At 47.7% G+C, this 15,330-nt stretch overlaps 1 protein-coding gene across 1 annotated transcript in view; it reads right to left on the bottom strand.

The window, feature by feature from the left end:
• Positions 1–15,330, bottom strand: part of CACNA1B (calcium voltage-gated channel subunit alpha1 B) — a 298,439-nt gene that overhangs the window by 192,424 nt on the left and 90,685 nt on the right. Inside the window, exon 4 of the mRNA XM_075519947.1 lies at positions 1,049–1,140. Coding sequence (XP_075376062.1) covers positions 1,049–1,140 — 92 coding nt within the window. The remainder of the gene's footprint in view (positions 1–1,048; positions 1,141–15,330) is intronic.

The following is a 15,330-nucleotide window of genomic DNA, read 5'->3' as shown; positions in this document are numbered from 1 at the left end:
CGCCTTAGTTCTCTGATGTCCTTAGACTGTCACTACCACAACACCATATTGCCTTGCACAGGCAAGAAGCCCATGAAAAAACAGCCAGCAGCACCTCCTTATTAGAGATCCTCTTAATAAATGACACCTTTCCCAAGCCCAGCCAAGGACCTCTACTGAGTGGGAATTCAGATTCAAGCCCTGCCCATGAAATGATGCTGATTTCAGGAAATTTGGGTGCTGTTATTGCAAAGCATAACCCCTTGCTGGACTTCTACAGCACCAACATTTCAGTCCTGAAGCAGCCAGGGAGGTGGCAGAGCTGATGCCCCAACCTACTGCCTAGGAGAAGAGAGGGCTGCCTGGCTGTCAAGGGGTTAATGCAGAGAAGAGCAGAGCATCCCACAGAGCAGCAGTTCCCTTTCACTAGCTCTTGCTGGAGGGAAAAATCTCTCTGTTCCACATTCAGAAATGAAATACACTCCTGACAGCAATCCCCTGCTAGCAGGCAGAGCAGCTGCTGAACAGCAACAAATAAAAAGGCAGTAAGCAACGGTGTGGGGACTTTGATGGTTTCAGGGCATCAGCAAGGCATGATGCAGCTCCTCACTGGAGCATTCAGACCCTTCACGTTAGCATGTAAAATATAGCAAGTTGCCCATTGAGTAGGCAAGACCAAGTCCTATCTGTTCTTTCCCTTTTTTTTTTCCACTTATCAAAGGGGTAAAATCCCCAGTGCAAGATGCTCAGCTGGTAAAAACTGTCAGAAGATCCAAGCTCAGGGCTGGGGGCCTGAAAGCTGCAAAATTTGGGTCTCCGGTCTTAACGCCCCAGAGAATTAATTCAACCCCAAAAGGCAAAGGAGTCCTAGGACAAATCCCTGCCACTCACTTGCAAATTTGGGAGTGCAGTGCTGAGGTCAGCTGGCTGTACACAACACGGGATGACAGAAAATCAGAACCTAGCAAGGGCAGGAGCCCCAGACCACGAAGAAGCAGAGGAAGCATGTAACATCCCAAAAGCTATAGAGCACCTTTGCCTGTGAAGATGACATGATCATGACACTCACTTGGGATTCCTGATACAAGCTTCAGGGGTCGTAACACTCGGACGGCTCGCAGAGTCCGCAGGTCAAAATCAGTCCCAGCAGTTGCTAGAATCCTAATTGTAAAAGGGGAGAGAGGGGGAAAATTGAGATTAAATGCAAATTCCTCTTTCCAAAGCATGGATAAAAGTTGTGTAAAACCAGCAAATATTCAAGCTGCTTTAAACTTTTTACCTGTGATCACATTGCAAATTGTGTCCACTGAAAACCATCAATTCACACACTCCTCCAGAGCTGCTGAGCTTTGCTCACACTATAAGTAAATCTGCAATATCTGCCTGCTCACAAGGCCATTTACACATAGTGAGCAGGCCTGGCTCTGGCTGTTGAAGAGCAGCACCCTGTGCTTATAGGAAAGCATACACCATTTTTCAGAAGGAGGCAGTGAGGGAAATAAACCCCCCAGTTATGTTAGAAATTCCCTGCCGGAGCTTTTCCCTATAATAAATACAGAAATCCCTCAAGTACTGATGTTTCCTAATAGGTGTTTCCTATTAGGTGTTTCCTAATACCTGAAGCAGTTTCCAGTTACACAGTTTACTCTGTGTGTGCAAAATTAATTTTTGTTCAGAGCACCTTATTTGAGGAGAATATCCAGAGAGGAGGGTGCAAGTATTTCCTCTGATATGCTGCAGTAACTCTGATAAGAAATACAGCCCCCAAACCAGAATGGTTCTTAAAATTTTAAGTGCTCTGCACAGAAAATGACACGGCTTCACTGTTTTAGGGCACAGCAAAGGAAGAAATATTGTCACAGCATCCGCAAGCCGCAATGATGCAAACTCCTTAAACGAAGACGCTGCAAGGCACACTACCCCACAGAGAGCATGGCAAAACTGCGTTCATTAGTTACTGCAACACTTCCTATTGTGCTTCAACAAAAACATTCTTGATTTGAGACAGGGCTCCCCTAACACAAGCCAACCACGCAGTTGGTTCAGAGCAAAAACCCTCTCACCAGCTCCCCATCGACTTCACCAGGTAAAGTGATTATAAGCAATTGCCATTAGTTTTTGCTAGGTTTGTCCCCAGGCTGTTCTACCAAGGTGGAAGTGGCTGAGCAACCCAGCCCACCAGTGGGGTCTGCAAGCCCCCAACCGTCTGGTACCAAATGCACAAGATGCCACCACTTTGTTAACCACAACTGCTGAAAGCGCTGCCCATGGGGACCCAACCTTGACCATAATCTGACACTTTGCCAACCTTTCCCCAAGAGCTACGGCAGCAAAAGGGACTTGCAAATCGGGCTGAAAAGCGGGATTCCAGAGCTGCCATAGGCCACGGGCAGAGCTGGAAGGAGACTGCCAGACTTGGGCAGTGAATCCCAGGCAGTTCCCTGGGGACTAAGCACCCAGACACAGCAAGCGTCCCATGCCGGGGCACAGAGATGCTCTGAGAGGTGCAGGGCACCCACAGCGTGCACCCGTGATTTATCTGTACCTGCCCAGGAGCCCTTTTTCTCAGTTCCTGATAGCAGGCTGCTGAGCATTCAGCGAAGTGGCCAGCTACCATAAAAAATATACAAGAAAAAGCAGAGTTTTTCAAAACAAGACGTATAGTTTTACTATGTAGTATGTATTACGCAGGACGTCTGGCAAACTCAGCAGCGGAGGACGTGGCTGTGTAGGGAGCACTCACAGCACAGCTACACTCAGATAAAAACCCTGTCCTTGACTTACTGACTGACTTAGCACTGCTGCCAAGCACGGGCCAGGGAAGCGCAGGATCAGCATTGCTGTGCGGAAAGGGCCAGACTCCATCAGCAGGAGGTGCTGGAGATCAGGAAAAAAGCATGCTGAGATGTTGGATGGCAAGAGAGGCAGCAGCAAGCCAGGACCTGAGGAGCAGAGTATCTATTCTATAGGACACCTGTTCCTACATTTTCACGACCAGAAAATTCACATTACATCAGCTCTATCGATGCAGTTTGAGCATAAGCAACAGGAGACAATTTAAACCAAGAACCATCACATGCAGAGACTTCTAATTTAATCTTCTGCACCCATGCCAATGATTTCATTCCTCTTCTCCTTTCCCTCCATCCTCACAACTTAATTGCTCACTTATAAACCTCTGCAGTCTGGGAATAGACACACTTCAAGTCAAAAGATAATCTTAAACATCCACCTTAGATGTTGCTACTAACGGCACAATTAGTCTCCAGTGAGCTAAGATGGATTTGTGCTGTCACGAGGCAAATGGTACAGGTTTGTACCTGTTTCCTGGAACAAACTGAGAGGAGGGGTGCTTGATACGCTCATCGTTTTGTTTCTAAATTCAAAGAGAAAATGGGAGTGAATGGGGGACACCATCAATTAGTCCCTTGGAGCCAGTAAATGTTCCAGTGGCTGGAGGTCTTCATTCCAGTCTTGTCTTCCTAATCGGCTTGATGCTAAAAAGAGCCTGCTCAAACTATGGCAACACCCCCCCCCCCGTCAAGTCAAAACCCCTAATCATTCATTAATTCCCACATCACTAGCACTGTGATCCCCTAGCTGACCTACACAGGGCACCCTACAGCCCACCATCTCCCATGGCTGGAGAGCTGGTCCATGGATCGCATTAAATCACAGTCGAATCATGCAAACCATCCATGCCTGTACAGCTGAGCTGTCGCTGCTACATCTGCCCATGAATCAGCCACTCTTGAAAAACAATACAACCCCGGCCAGATTTTGCCTAGAGAGGAAAACAAAAAAATACAGCTGCATCCTAAACAAAGTCACTTTTGGTGGAAGAAACAGAAGACCGAGGGGATGAGGTGGTAGCTCTAGGTCTAAAAATCCACATTTGAGCCTTGCAGGTAAATGAGGCAGGTGGTGAGAAAACCCAGGTGGGCATCCAGCATGATTCCTGCGCTAGCCGAAGCGGGGAGGGCTGGATGCTGCAGCCTTCTCACGCCGTGTGCTCACAACCGCGGCTCTGCGGCCCCAGGCAGGGGCCAAACAGTGGAACCAGGAAAAAGAGGGCCCCAGGGCTTTTAGAAGTGTTGTGGGGTCAGCGTCCGTCCCAGTAGCCCTGGCGCATGGGGTCTTACTGCTCCAAAGGACCCACTGGCAGAAAGCTGGCGCGCAGTAATTGCGAGGGAAGAGCCAAACTGCGGCTTTCAACAGCTGGATCCCAGCAAAGCAGCTCGGCGGGGGGAAGCTCTGCCAGGGTGGAGATGGTGCCTTTTCTCCCTACAAAACCAAAGCTAATTTACAGCTGCTCAGAGGTCCGTTCCCCTAAACTGTTCACAGACGTGCGTAGAAAAATGCCCCAGTGAGGGAAAGGCCCTAATTAACTTCATGGCATTGGCCTAAGTGCCATCTTTCTGGTTTACTTTTTCCCCCGCTCCAGCTGAAAGGTTGCAGAAGCCACAGTGAGCCAGGCCAGAACAAGTCAGAAATTATCATTAAAAATAAGAGAAATGGAGACATCAAAGGAGCCAGCTGACAAGCACGTCCTGACAATCCTGCCAAAGCATCCCTGGCTGCACAGCGAACAGCTGAGAACAAAGCAAAGGTGATGGGCAAGCCAGTGCCGGAAGAGGAAATCAGCTGTGAAAGGTAAAAAAAATAGCAAAAAGAAGACTTTAGGAGATAACCTCATGAAGAAGAATACATGGCTTGATCTGCAGCCCTTTTTGTATCTTAACAGGTTGTACAGAAACACTAAGATCTGATAGGCTTAGGATGTTGTCTTTGATAGCACTTCAAGTGTTTAAGTGCAACAAAATCTCATTAAATAAGTTCCTCCATGTAATTTGCCTTTCTTACGAGCAGGATAGCTGACCATCAAACCTTTCTGGCTCATATGCTGCTGTGGAGGATCTGGGCATGCATCCTGCCAGCCCAGCAGTGCTCAGGACCGCTGCACTTGTTCCTCACTTTCATGATAACTTGGTTAAATGCTGCTTTCTGTATCACCGCCTCCACTAACAAGCTCTGACTGACATCTGTTCCCAGAGACAGAGGCCAAATTTGTGATAAACACCTGATAACTATTGTTCTAGCAAAGCCTGGAATAAATTATAAAAGCAGCTTATCCCTTTGGGTATAAAAGAAAGCAAAGAATGAAGGGAAAGTTCCTCTCCTAAACATTATGCTAACATAAATAATTAGCAATCCGTTTCTTAAAGTACCTCAGAGCTCAGGATTTCTGTGTACTGGTTCAGCAAGACACCCGTTGTCGTACAATGCTGCACTTTTCAGAGCTACCTGATAACAAATCTCCTTACTGAAGCCCTGACCAAAGAAAATGCTTCGAAAGTCCTTCAAGCTTAACCCCAGATCTCCAAATCCTGAGGACTGGTGTGGGGAAAAGCTAACCCTGCTCCTCAGGATCATCCCCACCTTGTCCTCCTCCTACCTTAATGGCCTTTTAGTGGATTTATTTCAGCTTTTCCAGATGATCTCTTGAGGAGCAGGTGACAGAGGTGCTTTGCATCTCCCCCAAGGCGGGAAGAGGAGGAGGAACAGAAACGCAGAAGATGACCCAAGTGAGAGCCAAAAATAGATTATCAAAAATACAGGGTTTTCTATACATGTCTCTGCTTACAGGAGCAACCACACCTTGGGTCCAGCCTCAGCAAAGAGCAGCCGGTGAGGCCACGCTCAACACACACATATCTGCAGGTGATGAGGCACGTTTTCTGCCCGGTCTCCTGGACTCACTGTCTATAAATCACAAAAGAGGCGGCATGAGACGTGCAGGAGAGAACTGGAACTGGCTGCAAGTCCAGCAGCTTCAGCGTGTCTGCTCGCGAGCAGATAACATACAGCTACAGCAACAAGCAGCAAGATTAATAACTGAGAACGATTAACACTTCCAAGGGGATCTCGCCACTGGACAACACTGGTGCCAGGGCAGGTTCTGCTAGACGAGAAATCGCTGGCATAAATTGTAGGCATTTTTAATGTAACTTTGCCATTTGTTATAAACTCGAGTCCTAGAAAGTAAGTGGAAACAGCGATTTTTTCAGAGGCCTTATCCCAACCACCCGTTCCTAAGAACCGAATCAATCTCTTCAGCAGGATTAGGAGAAAGACTAAATACCCACCAGACAGCTTTCCTCAAAAAAAGATAAAACTAGCCAGCAGTACAGCAGCTGTCTTAGGAAAAGAAATAACAACCATCACTTCTTACCCACAGATTCAACCCCACCTAATGCAGACCCGCTGGCAGCACTGACCCCAAAATCTGACAGAAGCAGGAGCACAGAAAACTCGAGTAAATCGCCCTCATTACCAGAGCCCAACTTTGGGCACAGGCTGCTGACATTTAACAAGCCCCAGTGACCCCCAGGAAACAGAAACCAATGGGAAAAATACATAAAATAAATATCTACATAAATATTGGCTGACTAGTTTAAAGTTGTTTCCCCCATCCATGGGCTGACCATCTCCTCTGTCTATGCTACACCTGCTACAGGTGACCCTCGCCATCCCCTCCTTCCCAATTCCTCCTCTGCTGCCCAGGGGATGGAGAAGGTCCCTAACCTCATGGGAGTTGTCACCACCACGAGGATTGCTGTCACGGTGCTCATGGCAGCTAGCGACCCGAGGGGAGAACCTGCAAGGCCCTTCCAGTCCCACATCAGTGTAGGATCACTTGGGAATTTTACAGTAAAAATTAAGTAGAAAGAAATAATTCTTTTGAAATGAGAGATTCTATGGAAAATATTCATTTCCCTCAAAAAAACGCCCATAAAATTCATCTTAAGTAGCTGGGCTTTTTAACTGGTGTTTTGCCTTCAAAAGCATATGCAGAGCATTAAAAATTTACAAAAATATGTATTCTCCATTTCTTTTTTTTCCCCTGAAACCATTTGCCATGGGACGCTGCTCTGCCTGCTGCTTTCCTGAATGACTGAAGCATTTTAATGCCAAACTGGCACGCAGCATGCTTCTGGCTGGAGCTGGCAAGACTTTCCAGGATCAGGAATACCAGCAGCGCACCAACCAGCGCAGGACAGCCTTTAACTTAATGGTCTTTATTTGGAAACACCAACTTCTCCAGTATCTGCCCTGCACAACAGCCAGGAACCATCTACCTAGCCAGGAGAGCCTGGGACAAATGGAGGTGGCCACCAAGACAGAGTTTCCTATCAGGGAAGCTGCTGCCCAAGTGAAGGTCTGTGAGGGCTGTACCCCACACTCCTGGGTGGAGGAGGGTGCAAGCTCCACCTGCGCAAGGTGAGCACCAGTGGAGTCACTCAAGCAGCGAGTGGAGGAGCTGCAGGAGGAAAGCAGCAAGTCATGATGGATTAGGGAGGGGCAACAAGAAATAGAGTATTATTTGGAGGTATTGCAAGAAGAAATATTACATCCCCATGGCACTGACCTCCAGATGGAGGAGGTCCAGATTTCCCTCCTATGATCCAAGGACTACCAGAGTATCAACAGCAAACAGACAGCACTGTGGAGAAGGAGGTACCATGATCTCTGGCATCTTGTGGCAACAAGGCATCACTTGCCCTCACTTCCTTGTACGTACCAACCAGCAACAGATAACGAAGTCTTGGCAGCAAATGAAGCCAATGAGCAAGACTCACAGGGAGGAACCACACCAGTTACACACGCTAAAAGCTGCAAAAGGGTGCGGCAAGTGTTAGTAGTGGGTGTCTGTCTGCTGACAGGCACCTCAGCTGCAGTGCAAATCAAAATGAGTATTTTTCACCTTCTTAGCTCCAGAGTGCACACTGAAGACATTGTTCAGTCTTACGCTGGTGACATGGTCTGGCTGATTTCCTCCTCCGGGATTTGAGGGCAGGTCAGCGGAGGCAACCAGCCAAGGGGTGCCCACGAGCCAGCCCCTCAGATGCGGGCAGCCGTTTTGTTCAGCGCAGCAAGCCTGGCTTGTGTTTGGACTGCAGCGACATGGCTGTCAGTCCCGCTGTTCCCTTGTTCTCCCAGCCGCAGCACGAGTCTGCATGCAAGCGGTGACTGGAGCAGTTGGAAAGATGCCCCTTTTCACTCAGTTTGATTTCATGGTGTGCAAGCTTTATCTTGACTACCAAAGGCACAGAGTCGTCACCAGGTCTGAGCTGATAAGTGGATCTGGCATGCTAATTGCAGCATTTAATTTATGGCATTACCAGGTTCATCTGTTAGCTCAATCTCTCCACGTTGGTGACTTCCCCACCAGCTGTCCCTAGTCCCTCCCACATGAAAGAGCCCAGCTTGCCAGCTCTCTGCCTCTCCTTTGGATGACCAACACCAAGTCTAAGCATCCAAGTAGATACCTGCATATTGCATCTAAGCCTACTCCTTCCCTTCAAAGCACATCTACAATGCAATGTTCCAGGTCCCAACCCTTTCCTTAACACCAGCCCTTTCGGAGCAATTCAGGCTGATCCCCTTGCTCAGATAAACATGTTTGTCCCAAAACTGACTATATCCATCAAAATGGCCTCACTATGGTGAAGGATAAACCTCTCTTTTGCTATAGCATGAAGGGAACAGAGGGCAAAATAAAATAAATCGAGGAAATAACAATATTCAACAGTACGGGGTTGCTCTGCTTGAGAGGCACAAACAGGCGATTCGTTCCTTGGTCTCACACCAAACAGGTGCATTTCTGAGCCTTTTGTAGCCAGCATTTAATTTGCCACCAGCCTTCAGCATACAGAGCTGCCCAGTTATGAACGCAAAATCTCTCCTATTTGCATGGCAAAAATGCCCCAGAGTCCTGGGAGGAGACACAGCAAAATGAGAGCAGAATCCCCCCTCAAAACCACCTGCAACCTACTTTCCTGACTGTAATTCCTGAGCCAGGCTCCAGGGAGAAGACAGGGAGGGGAGCATCTGTAGGCACACACTCCTCCACTACAGCGAGACACACAGCAGCCAAGCAGTGTGCGATAAAGAAAACGACTGAGGTTTTGCAGAGTGCAGAGAGCTGAGGGCTTGGCTTCTGCCCAAGATGAAGGAAGATATTCTGGTTATGAGGCAATTGCTCAAATAAGTCCTTGTTGCTTCTAAGTAGGAAAGACAGGAACATACCACACCACAGAGTAGAAAAGGAGCGTCATTCGCAATAAGCAATGACAGCTGGCAGAAAAATGCACGTCCAAAACATTTTAGTGAGCTCACGCTGGGAAAACTGAGCACAGAGGAGTTAAAACCATCCTGCACTTCATTGTGGCTGGAAAGTAGGTCATACCTTGAGTCTCACTACATTAACATTACAAAGGCAAGACAGCTGCTTTCTGTCCTTGGAAATGGGCATCCCAGAATGTTGTTCCTGGTATCAGAGGATGCGGAGAGCAGGAGCTGGGAGCCCAAAGCACTTTCCTGGAGACCTCTGGTGTCACGCACCCCACCCCATGGTCTCCTGTGTATGGGCAAGCTATGGAGGGTTTTAGCTCAGTAGCAAACAAGATTCTTAAAGAGGAGAGGGGAATTTCAGGGTCAGCAAAATGTTTCAAGTATTTTTACTTTATGGGGGAAAAAAAAAATGAGAGCACAACGAAACATCATTTGGGATTGCTTGTTTCATTTGTCAAGCTCTAAAATGAACTATTCTGACTTTTAATGTGTTTTCCTTTTTAGTGAAAGCAATTTATGTCAAGTCTGCAAATATTTTTTACTTGATTTAAAGCTGCCATTTTCCTGAAAAATACAAACCCCCAAATCCTGTGTGCGTGAAAAATGTCACCCAAACTAGCCATTATATTTCATTGCTTTGCCAGAAAGTCCGGAGGAGCATGACTCTGCTCTCTGCTAGCTGGCAGTTCGAAACTGGGCAAAGGGCACAAGACAGCTGGTAGGTGCATGGGTGAGGTATTTTTCTGCCGGGGGGGCTAGCAGGGCAGCACAGACACTGCAGGAGGTAAGAGGTCTGAGTCACTAAAAGCACACCTCAACCCTCCTTCCTTATAGTACCCACCAAATGAGAGCCTCCTTGCCAGACTGCCCTGGGAGTGATGACGAAGTCTGTGTTATTTGGAACCAGAACCACATCACCCTCTGCATTTGGCCAGTCCCCAGAAGTAGTTGTTCATGAGTTGAGCAGAAAATGTCATCACTATCAAATTACACTAGTGTTGAAAAAGCAAAACAAAATGGTTCAGAATAAGAGCTCAGCCTTCCCTCCTGGGGTGCTGAACTGGTGCTGCCGGAGCTGGCAGGAGAGGGACGGGGAAGAGCAGCCAATGAAGGACTGGTGCAAAGGAGAAGGAAAAATATCTGTCAATGCTGGGCACATTGGTCAGGATGGAAAGGAGACCTCTTTTAGGTTATTGTCTTCGGGGCCTTTCTGCACTGCAGGCTTTTCTTTTCCACCAAGCCACCAGCTGAACCATGCACTAGCTTCTAGAGGGAGTGCTTGGAGGGACGGCCTTCCTCTGAATCCATCCACTCCACCTTGCCACTGCATCACTGAGTGCTGTAACAATCCAGAGATGGGCAGATAATGAGCAAGGATAAACACATCAGGCAAAATAATAGCCAAGAACATTCATATAATAAATAGGAAGGTAGAGAGTGGAGAGTTAGTTAATTCATGCTGCCACATTTGCACACTTTTTGTGTTCACTCTCCAGCACTCAGCCAGCTAAGCCTCACTGGCACAGCCAGATGGATGAGAACTGGCAAAAATGGATCATCAGCATCATCCATGCCTGGATGTATTTGTGCCCTTGACCAATTAGAGACCCAAAAACACCCACGAACTGAACCAAGCCATCCTAACTAGAGAGTTTCGTCAGAGTTTCAAGTGTTCCTGTTCTTTTTTTCCCCATGATATAGCAAAATATTGACAAACAACGGGTCCCTGCTGCCATCACCATGTCATTGCACCTCTCCTCCTGCCTCCACTCTCATTTGTGTTCATCCTCCCAGCACAAGCACGTGGGGAGTCATGCTGCACCCAAGGAGTGACACTCAGGTCATGCTGCCACTTGCATACTGTGGAGGAATACCATCCAGGTGGTATAACCCAATAGACCAAAGAAGCATCAAATGTGGTTACTGGGGGTACAAGCACCCACCACTCCTTTGGTACTTCCTTACAGTGACCAGGGGGAAGAGCCACAGTCCCTCCGTGCAGGGGAAGACCCTCACTCCTCAGCCTGCTCTATTAGGTGGGAAAGTCTTCTGCCAGGGAAACGCAGCCTCCTTCAATCTGCATGCCTGGGGCTCGCTAATTTAATGACCTGGGTTTGGCACTGTGCTCATGACTTCCAGTTTAAGACCATCACGAGCAGATGATACATTGAGCATTTAGTTCACGGCTAACTGCTTAAGCCATGGATGAGAGCTAGTACTGAACTCCCAGAGAGGCTGGGTCAGAAACTGGATTTGTTGTTATTCCCCAGGTGCACGTTGAATGGCTCTGACTGCTTCTCAGGGCCCTGGGCTCCAAGCAACTACCGCATTACACCACCTCATTACACCCTTAGGGGCAGTGCTGACTCCCTCACCTACACCTGCCACCCTGTGTCTTCCCAGATAACAGCTTGAATCAAGCAAGATGATGTTGGAGTTGAGTTCAACAAAACAAGAAAAGTTCACCCCATCCATCTCTGGCAAATGTCCCTACAGGAAATTTCTCTGACAGCCCAATTTTTGGAGAAGGACAAAGACTGGAAAGCTATCAGGTACCTCTGCAAGCGGGCACAGGACTGGGTTTCTTCCCTTTGGAGGGAGGCTGGCCAGGGCGTTGGTTCCTAGCCGCATCACAGATTGTCACGGGACCCTTTGTCACTGAGGTCAGTGGTCTCTGAGGGAGGTTTTGCCTATGAATGCTCTGAGCAAGCAGAGAGATGCATATGTTCCTCGTACACCTCCTGTCAAAATCTGCTGCCTCCAAGGACCCAAAACCCAAGCATTTTCCCACCTGCAGCAGGTGGCCCTTGCTCAGAGATGCAGCATTGCCAGTGGTCACGCAAGTAGGCAGCCCCAAAATCGACAAAGCTGGATTAAAACTCATGGGACCATTTTAAAAGAAATAATATTAGGGCTCTCTATTTGTCTTGTGATTCCTCAGCTTTTGTAGGCAGCTGGGGTCATGTTTTCAGGCTTTGGTCTATGAGCCACAAAAAAATACACACTTTCAAATAAAAGCTGAAACTCTCTTCTTGTCACAGGGATTAATATAAGGCATCAGATATTATAAGACTTGCAATATAATATCTCTTCTTTAATGCACACCTCATTGTCACTCCCAAAAGATATCATTCTCCCTCTTTCTTAGAATTTTTTTTTTTTTTTGGCCAGAACTATCACAGCAAACATGCAATGTTGTTCTAAGGAAAACACAGTTTGCCAAGAGATCTAAAATATTGTGTATTCCCTCCATCTGCTTCTGCTAAATAAACCCAGGGCCTTATCTAATATAATGAGTAGATGTTGGCAATAATTGCATAGCCATCTGTACTGTGCTTTAAACCTGTTGCAAGCTGGGCTGTGGACACAAGAAAGAATTTATTCCTTCCATACTGAAAAAATAAATTGTAACTTCCCGCCTTCTGTTTTTTAGGATAATTTAGCCATATCAGCTCCTATGCTTGGTGCTTGGGGAACAGTATTTCATGAATGTGACAGATAAACCCCCTCTTTTCCCTATTTTGTATAGATAAAGCTCAGGTTCTGCAGCTGACAAGGTTCAGAGCAGTCCCAGGTGAGCGCAGTTTGCAGCACTGCAGCCTTGAAGAGCTGTTTCTGCCCAGCATGGTGCAACCACGACACAACATGTTTCGGCAATGACTACACTACACCTCACCCTGTTGAGGATGACCATCCCAGAGAAGACTTCCAAGAAACTTTAAGGCTTAACTAGAAAGTCTCTTCTGGTTGCACTCAGCTGCTAGAACCACAGCATGCAAGTTATCACCGCCTAAATTTGCTGGGGAGTTACTCACCTGATCATCCCCACTCAAACTGAGCCCATACCAATTCAACAGTTCAAACAAGTCTCTTTTTTTTTTTTTTAAATTTGTTCTTGCTCTGCTTGAGTCAAATGGAGCTATCACACCAGCTCCTCGCTGGCAAAGCTGGGGAAATAAGGATCCAGCTGCAGAGTACTGGACCATGCAGCATCAGGCTGGAAGATACGCAGCAAGAGGAGGATGTTTGACTGAATTTACCCTCTGTAGGACATGACTGAAAGTGTCTGTAAGACAGCAGTAGTGCTCAGCTACTTTGCACAGAAGTCAAAAAACACCAAGGTCCTTGGATAAAAAGAATTAGAGAAACAACAACTTGTTGCCTATGAAATCTAATTTACTAGATGCACCCAGGTACACATTGGCCTTGAATCAAGACGTTCAGAGAACACCGCATAGCTTCCGCATGCTCAGGAGACAACGTTTAATGTCTGCAAGGATCACCTCAACGCCAATACGAAACATGCCCATGATCACGCTCTCTCTGAGCATTGGTTTGCCGGTCCTGCTTTCCTCCTCCTCCACCCCACGCTGCAGTTACCCACTCTTTTTTCACTTTGCCCATCCCTTTCCACCCACCACAGCATGATAATCCCCTTCCCAAAACGAACATGAGCGCACAGACACCTGCTAGTCAGCAATACAAGTGGGCAGTGCAGCCAGGCCCCACTGAGCAGAGCTTGCGGGACCTCAGAGGCCAGAGCAATGTCACTGGTGCAGGGAAGTGACATCTTTATAACAGGGTAGGGGAAAGTGCTTAAATTAATTGGCAGTTCAGATAACGGAGGCTTTTGCTCTCCACTGGGCTGTTAAGAACGCTGGAATTGCTGCAGATAAAAGTCTGGCAGCATTTTCATCATAAGCTCAACATTTCTGAGCTGTATAATCCAGCCATTAAAAAATATATGCTCTGGGCTGAAACCTGACATACCAGGTCCCAGCACAGCAGCAAATGTTTGTGTTTTCCAAATTTCCAGAGCAGTCCCTTTGGGCCCATTGGGCAGTTACAAGCCAGCAGAGCAGAGATGGAAGTTGCAGTTTTCCAGGGGAGGCTGCACTTGCAGCAGTCGTGGGTTTCGGAGCTTCATTTCACTCCGCTAACCAGGCAGGCAAGTTTGTCCGCATTCTGCAGCCATCTGAAATACAAGCAGATAGCAGCATCCAGCAGTGAAGACTACATGTTCATTGGCGTCGCTGATTTTGCTGCAGCAAGTTTTCCCCGTGATATGAAGACCGACCTGTATTTTGGGCAGGAGAGAGAGATCTGTGGGGACTTTCTTAGACAGCTGCAGGAGAGGCGAGAAGTATTCTGCGGTCCACAGCAGCTTTCTGACGAGGCAGCACATGAGAATATAGCACCGAGGACTTTGGGATGTAGGCCAACAGCATCAGATGCTTTTTGTTGATGCAGCCTATTGCTGTGAAATGGTCCAGAAATCCCTCCTAGCTTTTCGGCATGAGAGTTAAGTGTTTCGTTCGGAGCTACATCACCTCAGGCTTACCTCTACAGCCAATGGAGAAAAGCACAAGCAGAGAAAAAGAAACCAATAGCAACACTGGCAATTTCTGGTGTCCAAAACATGAGTCAGGTTCACCAAGGAGTAGCAAGAGTGGCTTTAAGATCTGACTTGAGTTTAATGATCGAGTGAGCAAGACAAGTCATTGTTTCACTCCATACTGCTGTTTTCTCTTTATAATATACCTCTCTTGCTTGACCTATGATTTTTAGGAAGGAGATGCTTCACATTTGACTGGGTTTAAATCTCAGGGTGTTCATAGTACCCAGCTCTAGTCTCTACCCATTCAGTTCCTCTCCTGGCCATGACAAGTCTCTCCATTAAATCACCTGCCTCGCTGCTCTCCAAGGAGAAAAAAGCCCCAGAAAGGCAGCTCTGGGGCTGCACCCACCAGTGCCAAGGCAGGGAAGGACCTCTGAGCACTTTTCCAGTCTCTATCAGCATACATTAATTCAGAGTTTGCACAGAGCAGACCATCGTCTAGACAGCGTTAAGCTCTGACCAGGGAAGGTGCAGCATGGTTTCCAGAGTAAGCGTTTCTGACATTTGCTTAGTGATCGCCTTCCCTCCAGTTTGGGTTTGGTATCATGAGCGGTTCCTTCCTCCGGTAGCCCTGGAAACAGCGGGAGGAGGCAGCTCCAGATGTGTACGTGGCGGCTCCAGGCGTGGGCTACTGCTGCGAGGTGGCACGGGGGGGGATCTGGGCTCCCACTTTGTCCCCCTCCCCGCCATCCTCACCACCACCGAGTCCATCTTCTGGCAGCAGAGGTAACAACTTTGGTAATTCCTGCATCGAACCTCAAGGCGGGATAGTGGGATGCTGATACAGGGCTGGGGATAAATGCACCCATGGCACTGGG

The sequence above is a fragment of the Mycteria americana genome, chromosome 17, assembly GCF_035582795.1.
Source record: "Mycteria americana isolate JAX WOST 10 ecotype Jacksonville Zoo and Gardens chromosome 17, USCA_MyAme_1.0, whole genome shotgun sequence".
Lineage (NCBI taxonomy): Eukaryota > Metazoa > Chordata > Aves > Ciconiiformes > Ciconiidae > Mycteria > Mycteria americana.
Note: the sequence above shows the minus strand (reverse complement) of the source record. Positions and strands in the feature narration are given on the sequence as shown.